Source organism: Pan paniscus, chromosome 23 (assembly GCF_029289425.2).
Source record: "Pan paniscus chromosome 23, NHGRI_mPanPan1-v2.0_pri, whole genome shotgun sequence".
In the NCBI taxonomy this organism is placed as follows: domain Eukaryota; kingdom Metazoa; phylum Chordata; class Mammalia; order Primates; family Hominidae; genus Pan; species Pan paniscus.
This window is the reverse complement of record NC_085927.1, coordinates 55,157,045-55,171,817: the sequence shown is the minus strand read 5'-3', so window position 1 is coordinate 55,171,817 and position 14,773 is coordinate 55,157,045. Positions and strand designations below refer to the sequence as shown.

The 14,773-nt window shown below is 46.3% G+C and overlaps 2 protein-coding genes across 21 annotated transcripts in view; one reads left to right on the top strand and one right to left on the bottom strand.

Annotated features, from left to right (window-relative positions):
- Window positions 1-2,710, top strand: part of SMC1B (structural maintenance of chromosomes 1B) — a 70,099-nt gene extending 67,389 nt beyond the window's left edge. Inside the window, exons 24-25 of the mRNA XM_003812389.6 lie at window positions 709-819; window positions 1,695-2,710. Coding sequence (XP_003812437.3) covers window positions 709-819; window positions 1,695-1,796 — 213 coding nt within the window. The 3' untranslated portion in view covers window positions 1,797-2,710. The remainder of the gene's footprint in view (window positions 1-708; window positions 820-1,694) is intronic.
- Window positions 1-14,773, bottom strand: part of FAM118A (family with sequence similarity 118 member A) — a 100,445-nt gene that overhangs the window by 63,880 nt on the left and 21,792 nt on the right. For 10 of the 20 annotated variants that reach the window (XM_063603141.1, XM_055105870.2, XM_034949119.3 and 7 more), the window contains 3 exons: window positions 13,668-13,953; window positions 11,012-11,426; window positions 9,988-10,066 (listed from right to left, as the gene is read on the bottom strand). In XM_063603141.1, coding sequence (XP_063459211.1) covers window positions 11,038-11,426; window positions 13,668-13,953 — 675 coding nt within the window. In that variant the 3' untranslated portion in view covers window positions 9,988-10,066; window positions 11,012-11,037. Of the gene's footprint in view, window positions 1-4,382; window positions 5,943-9,655; window positions 10,067-11,011; window positions 11,427-13,667; window positions 13,954-14,773 lie in introns of those variants that run through there. The other 10 variants (XM_055105876.2, XM_055105877.2, XM_063603148.1 and 7 more) reach the window with 4 other exon arrangements.

Below are 14,773 nucleotides of genomic sequence, written 5' to 3'. Positions count from 1 at the left end.
TTTCCTTTCAGGCTTTGAGTTGGCAAAATAGGAAGGTGGAAATTATTTTGGATTTTTGCTCTTCTTGTTGTTAGATGGAGTCTTTCACTCTGTCGCCCAGCCTGGAGTGCAGTGGCACAATCTCGGCTCACTGCAACCTCTACCTCCCGGGTTCAAGCGATTTTCCTGCCTCAGCCTCCCGAGTAGCTGGGATTACAGGCACCTGCCACCATGCCTGCCTAATTTTTTTGTAATTTTAGTAGAGACGGGGTTCACCATGTTGGCCAGGCTGGTTTTGAACTCCTGACCTCTGGTGATCCGCCTGCCTCAGCCTCCCAAAGTGCTGGGATTACAGGTGTGAGCCACTGCGCCCGGCCTGGAGGTTATATGTTTAAATACCAGCCCTTTTTCACCCTTAAAAAATACTCTGAGTGGTAGTTTTTTTCTTGTTATAAAGGCTGATTACCTATTCACATCACAGTATCTTAAGTTGGAGCTTTATTCTTTAAAATATTCTTAAAGTTTTAGATCATAGGTTTAATGAAGTTTATCTCATTTTAGAATCTATTTCCATTTCTGCAGTTGTTGAGGATTTATTGAATTATTGGAAAGGTGGATAAGTCCTCGTCACCTAAACTGACCAGACTCAGAGACATGCAGAATTACTGTCTCCAGAGCCCAGACAAGGCCTTTCCTTCCTAGTGAAATGTGTGTTTTTATTTCTTCCAGGTGTCAAGTTACATCAAAGAGCAAACTCAAGACCAGTTTCAGATGATAGTCATCTCCCTAAAAGAAGAGTTCTATTCCAGAGCCGACGCGCTGATCGGCATCTATCCTGAGGTAAAGACAAATCAGAGGGGAGCGTACCCAAGTTCTATTCCAGAGCTGGTGCGCTAATCGGCATCTATCCTGAGGTAAAGACAAATCAGAGGCGAGAGGAGTGTACCCAATGCCAACTTCCCTTAGTACCCTGACAGCCACCGGGCTTTCCTAATTAAAACTTCCAAATGGAGTCTAATGCTGAAATGACTTTTTAATCAAATAAGATTAAAAATAACTACTGGTGCTTTCCTAGACAATACATAGAGATTGAAGATATATTTTAAGTGAAAAAAGCAAATGGAAAATTGCAGAACAGTAAGTAGGATAGTTTTGTTTCGTGAAATAAGTCCATGTTAATTTACATGAACTGTTAACATTATACTTCTTATTTCTGTAGTGTTTCAGTGTTTTAAGCAAAAACAAATGCACGGTGGTAGAGCAAGGAACCATTTATCCTCCAAAAGTATCAGAGGACAAAACAAAGAAATACATTAGAAGTTCCAAGTTGTATAGTAACTTCTAAAATGTGAACACACCTTTCTCAAGCCATTGAAAATACTAACCTGAACTCATGAAGTAGAGCCACTAGTTCAGGTCATTTGGTTTTGGACAGTTAGGATTTACTTCCTGAATTTTCCTTTAAGCAAAGATAAAAATTTACCTTCCTGTGCCTACAGAATGTTAGGGGACCACCTGGAAATATAATGCATAAGTAATGGAAATTCTCATACCAGGTAATACCAAAAAAACCCACAACCGATATAAATGCAGATATCTTACTAGGTTGAAGAAGATTCCTTTTGAATGCAATTCTAGACTCACTAATGGCTCTTACTTTAATAATACTTTTTCCCTAATTAGGGGAACTTTTAACTGTCTTCTCTCCATTTTAGTACGATGACTGCATGTTCAGCCGAGTTTTGACCCTAGATCTTTCTCAGTATCCAGACACCGAAGGCCAAGAAAGCAGCAAGAGACACGGAGAGTCCCGCTAGGGGCAGTCCTGCAGCAGTCACCTGATCACTGTTCAGTTCCCACTCTAATACTCACACAGCTCCTCCACAGGAGACTTCTGGAGCAAGCAGGACCAGCCTGGTGCACCCTTTAAGAGAAACCTTAGTCGTTCTAGCCAAAGAGGCTGTGGCTCACTTTAGTTGAGTGTTCAGACCTCATTCTAGTAAGGGAAAGTTTTCAGTGAGAGCTGGTGTTAAATGAGTTTTTAAAAAACAAACAAAAGGTACAATTTTGTACTATAATTCTAACATATTTTGAAATAAGCTAGTCTGGTTGGAAAAATTTTGAATTCAGCTTCATCTTCACTCTGATCTTGCCTTGCACCCAAGTAATCTTGAAGGGAACTTCTCTTGGTTTTTAAACATACTAGTTATAAAATTGTTAGTAAACTGTTGAACCTGGCTTTTGGGAAATTGTTTCAGAGAAACTATGTTAGTATTGAAAATATCAATAAAAAATGTTCTAATTTCAAATGTCTCCAATGTAGAATTTTAGAAGCCAAAAATATTTTAATGGTGAAATTGAATTATGTCTGTTTCAATGCAATCTGAATTTTTATAAATAGAATCTCTGTTACGGAAATATTGAAGAATACAGAGTTTCTCAAGTGACAACTGACTTCTCCACTTACAAACGTTATTATGTGCAGAAAGCTGCACTTTCACCACTTCATTTCCACTTCAAAATGGAACAAGACAGGCCTGGAGCGGCAGCTCACACGCTGGTAATCCCAGCACTTCGGGAGGCTGAGGCGGGTGGATCACTTGAGCTCAGGAGTTCGAGACCAGCCTGGCCAATGTGGTGAAACCCTGTCTCTACTAAAAATATAAAAATTAGCCAGGTGTGATGGGGTGCACCTGTAATCCCAACTACTCGGGAGGCTGAGGCAGGAGAATCGCTTGAACCCAGGAGGTGGAGGTTGCAGTGAGCTGAAATTGTGCCACTGTGCTCCAGCCTGGGTGACTAAGACTGTCTCAACAAAAAAAAAAAGGGACAAGAAAATTCTGAGGTGGGCTTCCACTTCAGACTGCTTTGGGCCCAAGTGCTAACCAAGGAGTAGCCTCCTGAGTAAATGTATCCGTTTTAACAACACTGTTTCATGTAATAACAGAATGCACTCTGTGAGGAAGAAATCAAATCTCAAAAAGATTTGGTTCCTTCCTGGAAGGGACTTCCGGTACGGTGAGATAGCTGACCTCTATGAACTGCAGACAGCAGAAGCCACTCTATTTGTCCTCCTTTTTCTTTTTTTGACACGGAGTCTCGTTCTGTTGCCCAGGCTGCAGTGCGGTGGCACGATCTCTGCTCACTGCAACCTCCACCTCCTGGGTTCAAGCGATTCTCCTGCCTCAGCCTCCCAGGTATCTGGGACTATAGGCATCTGCCACCGTGCCCGGCTGATTTTTGTATTTTTAGTAGAGACAGGGTTTCACTACATTGGCCAGGCTGGTCTCGAACTCCTGGCCTTAAGTGATCCACCCGTCTCAGCCTCTCAAAGTGCTGGGATTACAGGCGTGAGCCACCGCGCTTGGCTGTTCTCTTTCATAACTTTGACTTATAGACTGTCAGTGATCCCACCAAGTTCAGTCATTTCTGATATAACAGAGCATGCCCAGTAACCTAATTTAAGGGCCACAGCACATATTCAGGCTTTGTTGAGATAGTAAGGAGGTTCTTAGCAGGTACTTGTATAACTATTTAAAATGTAACCATTTTATTTTTATTTTTTTTTTAGATGGAATTCCCTCTGTCGCCCAGGCTGGAGTGCAGTGGTGCAATCTTGGTTCACTGCAACCTCTGCCTCCTTGGTTCAAGTGATTCTCCTGCCTCAGTCTCCCAAGTAGCTGGGATTACAGGCACACGCCACCACGCCAGGCTAATTTTTGTATTTTCAGTAGAGACAGGGTTTCACCATGTTGGCCAGGCTGGTCTCAAACTCCTGGCCTCAAGTGATCCGCCCCCCTCAGCCTCCCAAAGTGCTGGGATTACAGGTTTGAGCTACCTGCCCTGTCTTAAAATATAACCATTTTAAAATGTAACAGCTACTCTAGCTTGAGGCAGTAAACAGCAGGGCCAACTTTGTTACCTCCTGATGTGATGTTTCTCACGGACTAAACTATACACAACCAAGTGCACTATGCTGGAGTTGCCTTTAATCTATCAATCGGATTGGAATAAACTTTACATTCTACAACGAGCATACAACAGAACTGACTAGATACATCCATGTGGTACAGCAACATGGCTGTGTCCTCCAGCAGAGCACACAAAGCTTTTCTTAAAAATGGGCTGTAATGAGCTTTACATCCTACTGCATAGCATCCTCTATGCTTGTAATTCTGCTATACCCTGTGTCTGGCCAGCTCTTAGATTCAGATATTCCCTGACTGCACTTACTAAATGACATTAAAGAAAAATTTATAATGTTTGCTTTTTAAAACATTTAAATACATTCAAGTAATCATTTAGTTGATTTCACAGTTGGGTGGCAACTCAAGCTAAAAATTCTCACTAAATAACATTCTAGCAAGCCTTGGCATAACTAAAGAAACACTGAGCACACAGGGTTGAAGTTAAAATTTTATTTATGGCTGGAGTGGCATAAAAGATTTGTTTTCCATGCTTCAAAAAGAAAAAAAAAGTTTTCAGGGCTTCTCTCCCTCCCTATGCATCCTACCCTTCTGTTTCCTGTTCTTAACTTTATCTGTACCTATGGGAGTCATCAATGGGGAGTGTCACAGGGCTTGGCAAGAAATGTCACATTGAAGATAAGTGGCCTCAAACTGAAACCAAGCAGGGCTGTTTGTTTCCAAAGAGAACCCTCCACTGTAGGGCCGCTCATGCACCGCCACAGAAGCCTCTGCCGGGTCACAGTCAGAGAAGCTCCCCGGGCACCGGCAGCACACTCAGCACAGCCGTTTCATGTGGGTGAACCTGAGAAGGTTTAAAGTGTTGCAGGCCCTTTTCAAGTTTTGCCTCCCTCACTCTCTGCAAACTCCCTTAATGTGGGCCATGGAAGAGAATTTTAAGAGACAGTAACAGAAAGACTGGATCTTACCCCAGAGAATAAAAATAAAGACTTGCAAAGCCTGGAACTTATGATGTTTGAAACCCGGTCTTTCGAACTTGAGCTATCCCGGTTGTCAGTCCCACAGTGGCCATGCACAATGCTGGCCTGGACTGAAAAGGGCCTCTGGCTCCTCCGATTTCAGTTCTTAGCAATATCAGACCTGTGTTTCTTTGGAACAGAAGTTACTAAAACAACCTAATTCCAAAGAAGCCCTTTTGATCCAGCTGTTCTCCCTAAAAACATTTTCGCTAGCGGGTTCATTCTTTACTATTTAACAGTGGACCTTTAAAACGTACCTTTAAAATGCTTTCTATAGTAACATGTTGCCACATACAAATTATAAAATGTGTTTATTCTGCTGGGCACAGTGGCTCATGCCTGTAATCCTAGCACTTTGGGAGGCCAAGGCGGGCGGATCACCTGAGGTCAAGAGTTCGAGACCATCCTGGCCAACATGGTGAAACTCCAACTCTACTAAAAATAAAAAAATTAGCTGGGCATGGTGGTGGACGCCTGTAATCCCAGCTACTCGGGAGGCTGAGGCAGGAGAATCACTTGAGCCCAGGAGGTGGCGGCTGCAGTGAGCTTGAGATCGTACCACTGCACTCTGTCCTGGGTGACAGAGTGAGACTCTGACTCAAAAAAAAAAAAAGTGTCTATTTCGTATTTTCTCTTTGGCAACTACTGTTGCTTGGACAGTCTTTACTCTTCCCCTTTTATTACGAAAAATACCACCTTGACAAAAGACAGCCTGTCAGATGGGAACGGGAACACCAGGTCCATCCCTTCCCACGGATTCTGGTCCCTGAGGTAGCTATCCATCAGTCCTTGCAAAGTCCACCTGAAATGTGTCCGCGTCACCCTCCTGCATAGTTCAACACACAGGGGAGCCCTCTCACCCAGCCTTGAGGGCCACATGCCCATGTGACGGTTTCGCAATCAGAGATCCACGTGGAGTTCTCCATACATTCCTCTTCGTTTGGGCACTGTGGTTACAGAAGGCTAGTTTTCAAGTTGCAGGTTTTACTGTAAAGATTTCAAGACCCTCCAGCATCATCTGTTTACATAAAAGAACGAAATGCCCAAGGGTTAAAGTCCAGCTAAAAGAAGTTATTTGCAATAGATTTCTATTTCAGAAACTGCTTTACAATTGTTCTTATGTACGGAAGATTTTGAAAACCCCTCCACAATGGAAACAGTAGCCACTGTCTGGAAATGACCTTGTGTAATTATCAGTACTATCAGGGGATCAAGCAAATGATGACATTACATTTGCAACGATCTGTGGGAATCTCAATCCATGAACATGGATGCTCTTTTATTTCTTAGTGGACTGAGGATGGGGCAATTTCAACAAACATACAGTGAGAGCCTGTTGGAGGTATGGAGAAGAATAAGCCTGTCGATTCCTCTGGGATCCCCAGGCTTGGCTTCTCTCACCCACATGCAGGACAGGCCAAGGCTTTCTGTACAGCAGAGGCCAGGAGCTTCGCCCTAAGGAGACATGACTGGGTGGGGAGAGCCGGGGCTGCAGGTGCAGGTGATGGCATCTAGGAGCACAGATCTCACAGGTATTGAAGAAAACCCCTGCCCAATGCTCCACAGCAAGGTCTACCAGGCAGTAGGCCCTACCCGCGATGTGCACACCAGTCAGAGGTAGGCCACGGGGGGACAAAATCTATATACACACAACAGCAGCAACAGCAGAAGAAAGCCAATCTATTGAGAATAATCGCCCGGGCCTTCGTTCTTGTCAGCAGGCACTGGAGGAGCCCAGATATGCAGAAAACAAAACAACAAACATGAAAGAAAGTAGTGGAAAAGAACCACCTACCCCGGAGGAAACAGTTCACAGAACACCAGTTTTGTGTTTTGTTTTTACTTATATGATGGTTCTACTAGCTGAACTCACAATCCAAATATTTGCAAAAAGATTTCAAACAGTTTGATCCAAAACAATATCAAAATCGATTTCTCTAAAACGTGTGTGCCCCCAAGTGCATTTGAAGTTGTATAAAACTATTATTATTATTTTATCTTTTTTGAAACGGAGTCTTGCTCTGTCGCCCAGGCTGGAGTACAATGGTGTGATCTCGGCTCACTGCAACCTCTGCCTCCTGGGTTCAAGCAATTCTCCTGCCTCAGCCTCCTGAGTAGCTGGGACTACAGTAGGCGCCTGCCACCACACCCGGCTAATTTTTGTATTTTTAGTAGAGACGGGGTTTCGCCATGTTGGCCAGGCTGGTCTCGAACTCCTGACCTCAGGTGATTCACCTGCCTCAGCCTCCCAAAGTGCTGGTAATACAGGCGTGAACCACTAAGCCCAGCCAAAGTTGTATAAAACTAAATGAGAGGATGTTGAGTCTGTGACAGCTGCCCCTCACAGCTCTCCCACAAGGACCACCACATCAGCTTACTCTCATCTTCCCTGCCCCTGGACGGCAGGACGCTAGGGCGCCCCCACCCCCTGCCGCCAGCCCTCGCTTGTGCTATAATTCTCTCTGCAGGTGGCCCTTTTAGAACTGCCTTATTTTACTTGACTAAATTTGCACTCACTAAGAATCTTTATAACATGGACTATTGCACATGGTCCCTGTGGTGGTGAAGGAACGTGCAGGGACATAATACTGCTCCAGCATACCCACTGAAGGATTTAAACGTTAAATGAAGAGGTAACTGATAAGCTGGATGCTTCGTAGCTCTCAGAAATTTTGGGTGGACTGCTATACAGATATTTAAGAGTGTTTTACTTTGGTTTACTTATATAAAGTACTAAATATAAACTCCTATGATATGGAAATCCTCTCTCAATGTTTTCAGGAATGTAGTAGAGTCAGATAACCAGGTTGACTTCTGTCTCCAGAGTTCTCGCAGACTTACAACAGCAGATGCTCTGAGAAAAGGTAACTAAGAAAACAAGAGCTTGGCCGGGCGCAGTGGCTCACGCCTATAATCCCAGCAGTGTGGGAAGCCAAAGTGGGTGGATCACAAGGTCAGGAGTTTGAGACCAGCCTGGCCAACATAGTGAAACCCCATCTCTACTAAAAATACAAAATTAGTCGGGCATGGTGGTGTGCGACTGTAGTCCCAGCTGCTCAGGAGGCTGAGGCAGGAAAATAGCTTGAACCCAAGAAGCGGAGGTTGTGGTGAGCCGAGATCGCGCCACTGCACTCCAGCCTGGGCAACAAAGCAAGACTCTGTCTCAAAAAAATTAAAAAAAAGACATCAGAGAAAACTTAAAAGATGGTGGAAATCAATCCAGGCAATCCCAACTAGTATGACTTCCAGAAAGGGAGAACAGAGAAGATGGAAAGAAGAAATAAAGAGAATCACAGACCATTCCAGAACTGGAGAAATGGAAGAGGAAAAAGAACATGTGAGTAAGGCAGGTAAAAAAGTTTTCCACCTAAATAGATCCTCATTGAATTTCTAATCAAGGGAAAAGAGGATCCTAAAAACTCCCAGGAAAAAAAGCAACGGGTACCTTCAAATCACTGGGAACAGGTTCCCATCAGACCCTCTTCATAGGAAACCTGGTCGTCAGACAGTGGAGTCCGGGGGAATCACAACGGAGAATCCCATGCCAAAACTCCCGCGAGCATGAGGATGGCACAGACACCTGCAGACACATGGCCCTCAGGAGGCGACCCCACACTGGGGTCTGCAGAAGCGGCCTCGGGAGGTACTAGCAGGATGGATGGGGGGCCAGAACAAGGGAGACCTAGGCCTCCATCTCAGAGAGAAGGAGGGGAGCTCCGGAGGCAGCAGTCCCCAGCGGAGCCGACCAGGAGAAGGTGTCCTGGGAGATGTGGGGTGGCAGGATGAAGAGAATGCATACTTTTTTAAAAAAAAAATTTCTTATTCAGTTCTGAAAGCTGAGGGAGTGCATACATTTAAGAATATTGGGAAACGTTAGTTTTTGGAACACAAAGGGGAAAGAAGAACCTAAAAACTCCTCAAAAAGTAAGAAGTAACACAAATGTCTTCAAGCCCCAATATTAAACAATAAAAAATGGGAGAATGGAATATAAGAACAAGCCACATTTGACCCTGACATTGAGGACACATCCGCAGCTGGCAGAGGCGGCGTGGCACTGGGCCCATGGACACAACACACATGCTGCAGCTGGCACAGGCGCCGTGGCACTGGGCCCATGGCCACGGCCACAAGCTGGCTAAGCAGGAAAGAACACTGACGCTGTTTTCATCAAGTAAATGCTTTTGTTTGCCAACTTTTACAATCAACCTACAGACAGACTGGGGGTCTCATTTCCTTTCTGTCCTGTCACCACGGAGACCGACAAAACGGGGAAGCCAGCGGGCTAGGGGGTGGGATACGCAAGTGGGGGCCCATCCAGCCCAGGCTTCGTGTTGGGAAGTCTGGCTCAAGTATGTTATTTAAAGAATGAGAAATAACACACAGCACTACGCAAACCTGGGAGGAGGAGGAGAAGGGGAGGAGAGGGAGGGACCGGCACGAACAAGCGAGATCGCCCTTCATAGTGTCAACAGAGAGGCCTATTCAAATACACTGTTTAGATAAACAGTTCAATCACTTAAATAAATCTTAGTCTGTAACAGAGGCAACAAAGCTCAAATGAGTTAAAGTGCTTTTCTCCAGAGACTCAGGTGACATGCATCAGGCTAGTGGTCACCCTTGGGGGCTGGAGGAGGCTGGACAGTGACAAGGGGTGTCCTGGCAATGCTGCTTCCTCAACTGCGTGTGATTAGATGGGAGCGTTCACTTTGCAAAAATGCACTGAGCTGACCTTATGTAACTTGTGCGCTTTTTATTCATCTTTTTAACTTTTCTTTTTGGAGAGAGCACCTTCTGCCCGCTGCACCTTCTTAGTGTATGTTTTCTCCGTAACATTTTTCTAAAGAGGTACCAGTAGCTCTGGGCAGGTGGAATTGGGTTGGGGTGAGAGGTCAGGGTCTCCGCTAAGTCAGCCTCCTGTGCTCTCTGGCCCTCACAGAACGTATGCACCGTCCTCCCACCATAGGGCCCGGGGCATTAAAGCGCAGCACGGTCCCTGAAGATGCCTGCCAGCAAGAGAGACCTGAGGCAGCTCCCCACAAAAAGAACAGACACAATACCAGTATCTGATTGTGTGCGTTTTTTTGAAACTTCAATTCCATTCTCTTCTAACTTCCTCTTTGCACAGTCCTGGCATGCATTACCTGAAAGAGAAGAATTGATTAAGAAGCTTGTTTATTGAGAATCCACTCGCCAAGGCACAGTTCACAATGTGACCTTACTGAAGCACTGGCCAAGCAGACCCTGCCATCCACTAGAGATGACATCAACCACGCTACGGCTTCTCTCCAAAGAGAGCCATGCTTCCAGGAGGCGCATTTCAGTGAGAAAGCAAGTGTAATGAAGATGTCCTTTCGCATGGGAAGAGGTGGCAACGGGGAGCCGACTGCGGCGGTTTCACACTTCCTGCACCACTAACATGGATGTGAGGCGAGCAGCTCCCACATCGATGCGCGTTTTCCCATCTGTGAACGCGCTGGGCCAAACAGCCAGGGAAAACAGGGCTGCGCACAGAGGCCTCCGCGCCACTCACCAGAGTCCCTTTTACCCAAATGATTCGGCAAGGGGAGGCACCTGGTGCCCAGCTCACACACAGGAGGACGCTCATGGCCACCGAGTCTTGTTAAATTTATAAACAGGCAGAATTGAGCCCAGCAAGAAGAGCGTTCACATTTCAAAACAAGTATTAAATAGGAAGCTGTTGTGTGCAAGCTCAGACCCGTGCAACGAACATTTCGGAAGAGCTGGGTCATTCTAAGGCACTGCATCTGGCACCACATGGTATCACACAAATAGAACCTGTTCCAAGTCCCATCACTCTTGGTTCTAGGGCAAGAAATTATTCTCAGGTGCCAGCTGGCCCACGTGTGATTCGGCTGTGCTTCCTCGTCAAAGGGATGGCTTTTAGTCTCTTGGTGTGGCAGGGACCATGCTAAGGCATGGCTATTTATCATCTTCAGTGGGGCTGTTTTAATACAAGCTAATTATTTAAGGTGAAAAACAAACGTTTATGATTTTACAGTTAGTGACAGGAGACAATGGAATGTGTAGGCAAAAAACAGGCTGGCAAGAAGAAAGATCTGCTTTACCCAATAATGTGGTGCTGTCCACGCGATCAGCATCTGAAGGAGAGAGAAAAGCAGTCAGTGGAGCCGAGACACCAAGAGCTCGTCCTCCTCGGCCACCCGGAGGCAGTGACTGGGAACGGCAGGGACTGGGAACAGGCTTCTGGGCAGGTCCGGACTCCTGCGCTGCTCGCTGCCCTCACCTCTACCTCCCAGGCTTGGCGCGAGGACTCGCTGAAGGAGCCAGCTGGCAAAGGCAGCATGGTGTGGTGTCCGCGATCACTAGCATGACTGTCACTGTCATGGGCCTCCTCTCCCATCAGGAATGGCACTCCATGAATTCGAGTACAAATGTCCTTCATGACACAGTCACAGATTAAAACTCCCAATGACCTTGCAGTCTTCTGGCAGCCTGTCGAATCCACTTGCCTGCCCCAACCTGGAAAGGGAGGCTCAGTGGGACAGAAAGCTGCTCAGCCCCACTCTAGGAGCCCGAGCACATGCAGGGTTACTCTGGGTCCTGTTCTTCCAGGGAGTGTGGGGGTGGAATGAGAAGCGGCGGACGGGGGCAGAGATGAGAAAAGCCCGCTGCCTCTCTGCAGAGCCACACATGTGGGCCGGTGCCAGGATGCACCAAATGGTGTATTTTGCTCTGCAGTCAGGCCAGGATCCCAATCCCAGCTTCAAAATGTCTGGGCACGTTATGTGCCTGTGCCAGCTCAGCTCATCTCGTCTATGAAATCATCTACTTACTAGCACTGCATGCTGCCATGAAAAACCAAGTCAGGTGAGAATATGGAACTCCGAGCAGAGGGTGACACATGGCAAGCAGGAGCTCTTTTCTTCTGCCCTTAATAAGAAGCTGTTGCCCTAATTATACTTTTATTTATGGAAATGGAACTTACATTGGTCCATTTTGCTAATTATTAGCAATTCTGAAAAGAAATGATAGTGGTTAAAAAAACAACAAAAACTTTAGCGATTGGATTATCTGTGCATTCTCTGGTCTCCAAGTTCACAGCTGGTCACATATACCTGCCTCTGTGGCTAACCTCGTTCTAGTGTGTGGTGAGTGTGCCTGGGTTTCCTGTTACAATTAAACGAGCCAGCACAGGCCTTTCCAAGCTTGCCATCATCAATGTTTTATGATGCCAGACTTGCAGCTATTAATTCCCTTATGTCAAGATGACCAAGTTTAAGAATTTCTCACTTACCCTGGTCATTCCTGATAGATGAGCAATTTCTCAAAAGGGCCAAGGAGCACACTTAAAAGAGGTGTTGCCTTCAGAACAGGGACAATACATTACGTGAAAAAAGAAGTAAAGTGTTCATGAAATCATTCTGTGCTTGTGAAGTTGTAACTTTTCAACTGCAGTAACAGGACACAAATATGAGATATCTGCGTCTTTCAAGTGTTAAGTATCACAACTGATAAAGCTAGCCTGGTAGTTTTCTTTCTTGGTTAAGGAAACCTGAAACAGGAATAAATGTGTCCAGCTATACATGTGTGCACAGCTGTAAACTTCAAAGTTACTGTATTTTTTATTTTTAGAGACAGGGTCTTCCTCCGACGTCCAGACTGGAATAAGTGGCCTGATCACAGCTTACTGCAGTCTCTAACTCCTGGGCTCAAGCGATCCCCCCACCTGAGCCTCCAGAGTAGCTGGTATCACAGATGTCCACCACCAAACCCAGCATTTTTTTTTTTTTTTTTTGGAAACAGAGTCTTGCTCTGTCACCCAGGCTGGAGTGCAGTGGTGCGATCTCGGCTCACTGCAAGCTCTGCCTCCCGGGTTCATGCCATTCTCCTGCCTCAGCCTCCTGAGTAGCTGGGACTACAGGTGCCCGCCACCACGCCCAGCTAATTTTTTGTATTTTTAGTAGAGACGGGGTTTCACCGTGTTAGCCAGGATGGTCTCGATCTCCTGACCTCGTGATCCACCCACCTCAGCCTCCCAAAGGGCTGGGATTACAGGCATGAGCTATCGCGCCCGCTCCAAACCCAGCTAATTTTTAAAAACATTTTTGTAGAGACCAGGTCTCCCTATGTTGCCCAGGCTGGTCTTAAACTCCTGGGCTCAAGCAATCCTCCTGCCTTGGCCTCCCAAAAAACTGGGATGACAGGCGTGAGCCACGGCGCCCAGCCTGAAGTTACTTTAAAGTTCTAGTTACAGACTGTCACTAGGACACCAATTACTCCAATCTTCTAATTTTAAATTACAGAGGCAGTTTTAAAAAATAATAACGAAGACTGGTGAATTTTAGGGGTATGTGGGTTCCATCAAAAAAAGAGAGAGAGAAACAACTGGAAGAGCCCTGTGAGTTTTGTACTTGAAAAGTGAAGACAGGCCGGGCGCGGTGGCTCTCGCCTGTAATCCCAGCACTTCAGGAGGCCAAAGCAGGTGGGTCACCTGAGGTCAGGAGTTCGAGACCAGCCTGACCAACATGGTGAAACCCTATCTCTACTAAAAATACAAAATTAGCCAGGCATGGTGGCGCATGCCTGTAATGCCAGCTACTCGGAAAGCTGAGGCAGAATCCCTTGAACCTGGGAGGCGGAGGTTGTGGTGAGCCAAGATGGTGCCATTGCACTCCAGCCTGGGCAACAAGAGCAAAACTCTGTCTCAAAAAAAAAAAAAAAAAAAAGAAAGAAAAAGGAAAGTGAAGCCAGATCCCATACCTGGGCTTTGCTGTTTGCAGATCTGAGTGGCAAGGTCTTGCACATATCCTGGAAAGTGGTCAAAACAGTCCCCGTAGGATACAACTTTGATTCCGTGCAGAAGCATATCTGCCTGATGCTTAAAGAAATGGTCTTCATTCTCCTTCAGCACAAGCATGTAGTGCTCCAAATCCACCTTATTCGGCACGGAGTAAAGAAAGAGGGCCTGGAATATCTGATCTCGAAGGGTCTCCCCACAGCCCACAAACAGAAAGGACTTGGTGCGGTACAAGTTCTGGAGGACTTCCTAGAAAAGGCCAATGAAGAAACTGAGTGCTCATTTGAAAGACAGCAAGAGCTTACAACTAACCAAGTCACATGTGTGTGCTTTTACATCACTGCTCCCTGACAGGCGTTCCCAGGGCCACGCTGAGGAGCACAGTTAGAAGGACAGTATCCTTCCCGACATGGCACTCAGGCCACCCCACAGCAGCAGCCTGTGGCAGCAAAGACCAAAGCTGGGCTGAGCCTGCCTGTCCCCACCTAAGCCAGGGTAACTGGTCTTTGGCCGAGGTGGGTGGCAGTGCACACGCCCCTAACAGCAAGGCCAGCCCATCGCCCACCCCACACACTCACCAGTGCAGTCACCCAACTCAAATCTTCTCAAATTGGGTACAATTTTAAATTATTAAAACATAAAATGAGGACAGTAAATGTTTTCAGTTCAGAATTATGCACATAAAACACCCTGAAAGTAATGTTAATCTCAGTGGGCCATATGTGGGAATTCTTGCAGGGGTGGTTTTGCGAATGAGGGCAAGAGAGCTGAGGAGGGGATCAGTGACCATGACTGACGGGGTCGGGTGGGCACAGGGAAAGCAGATTGCATGGGGTCACTCAGGCAGGCAGGAGGGAATCGCCAATTCAGCTAACCAAATATCTCAGAGAGGCTCAGTCTCAGCCCAGGTATTTCTTATCACCAAGCAGTATTAATGATGCAACTGAAAAGCATCTGCCCAGTCACTCATCTGCTGACACCTGTCACGGCATGACACCGGCCCAGGGATGAGCACTGAGGAACAGGGCGCCTAGCTGTGTGCTTGAGGGTAAATCCACAGACACCGAGT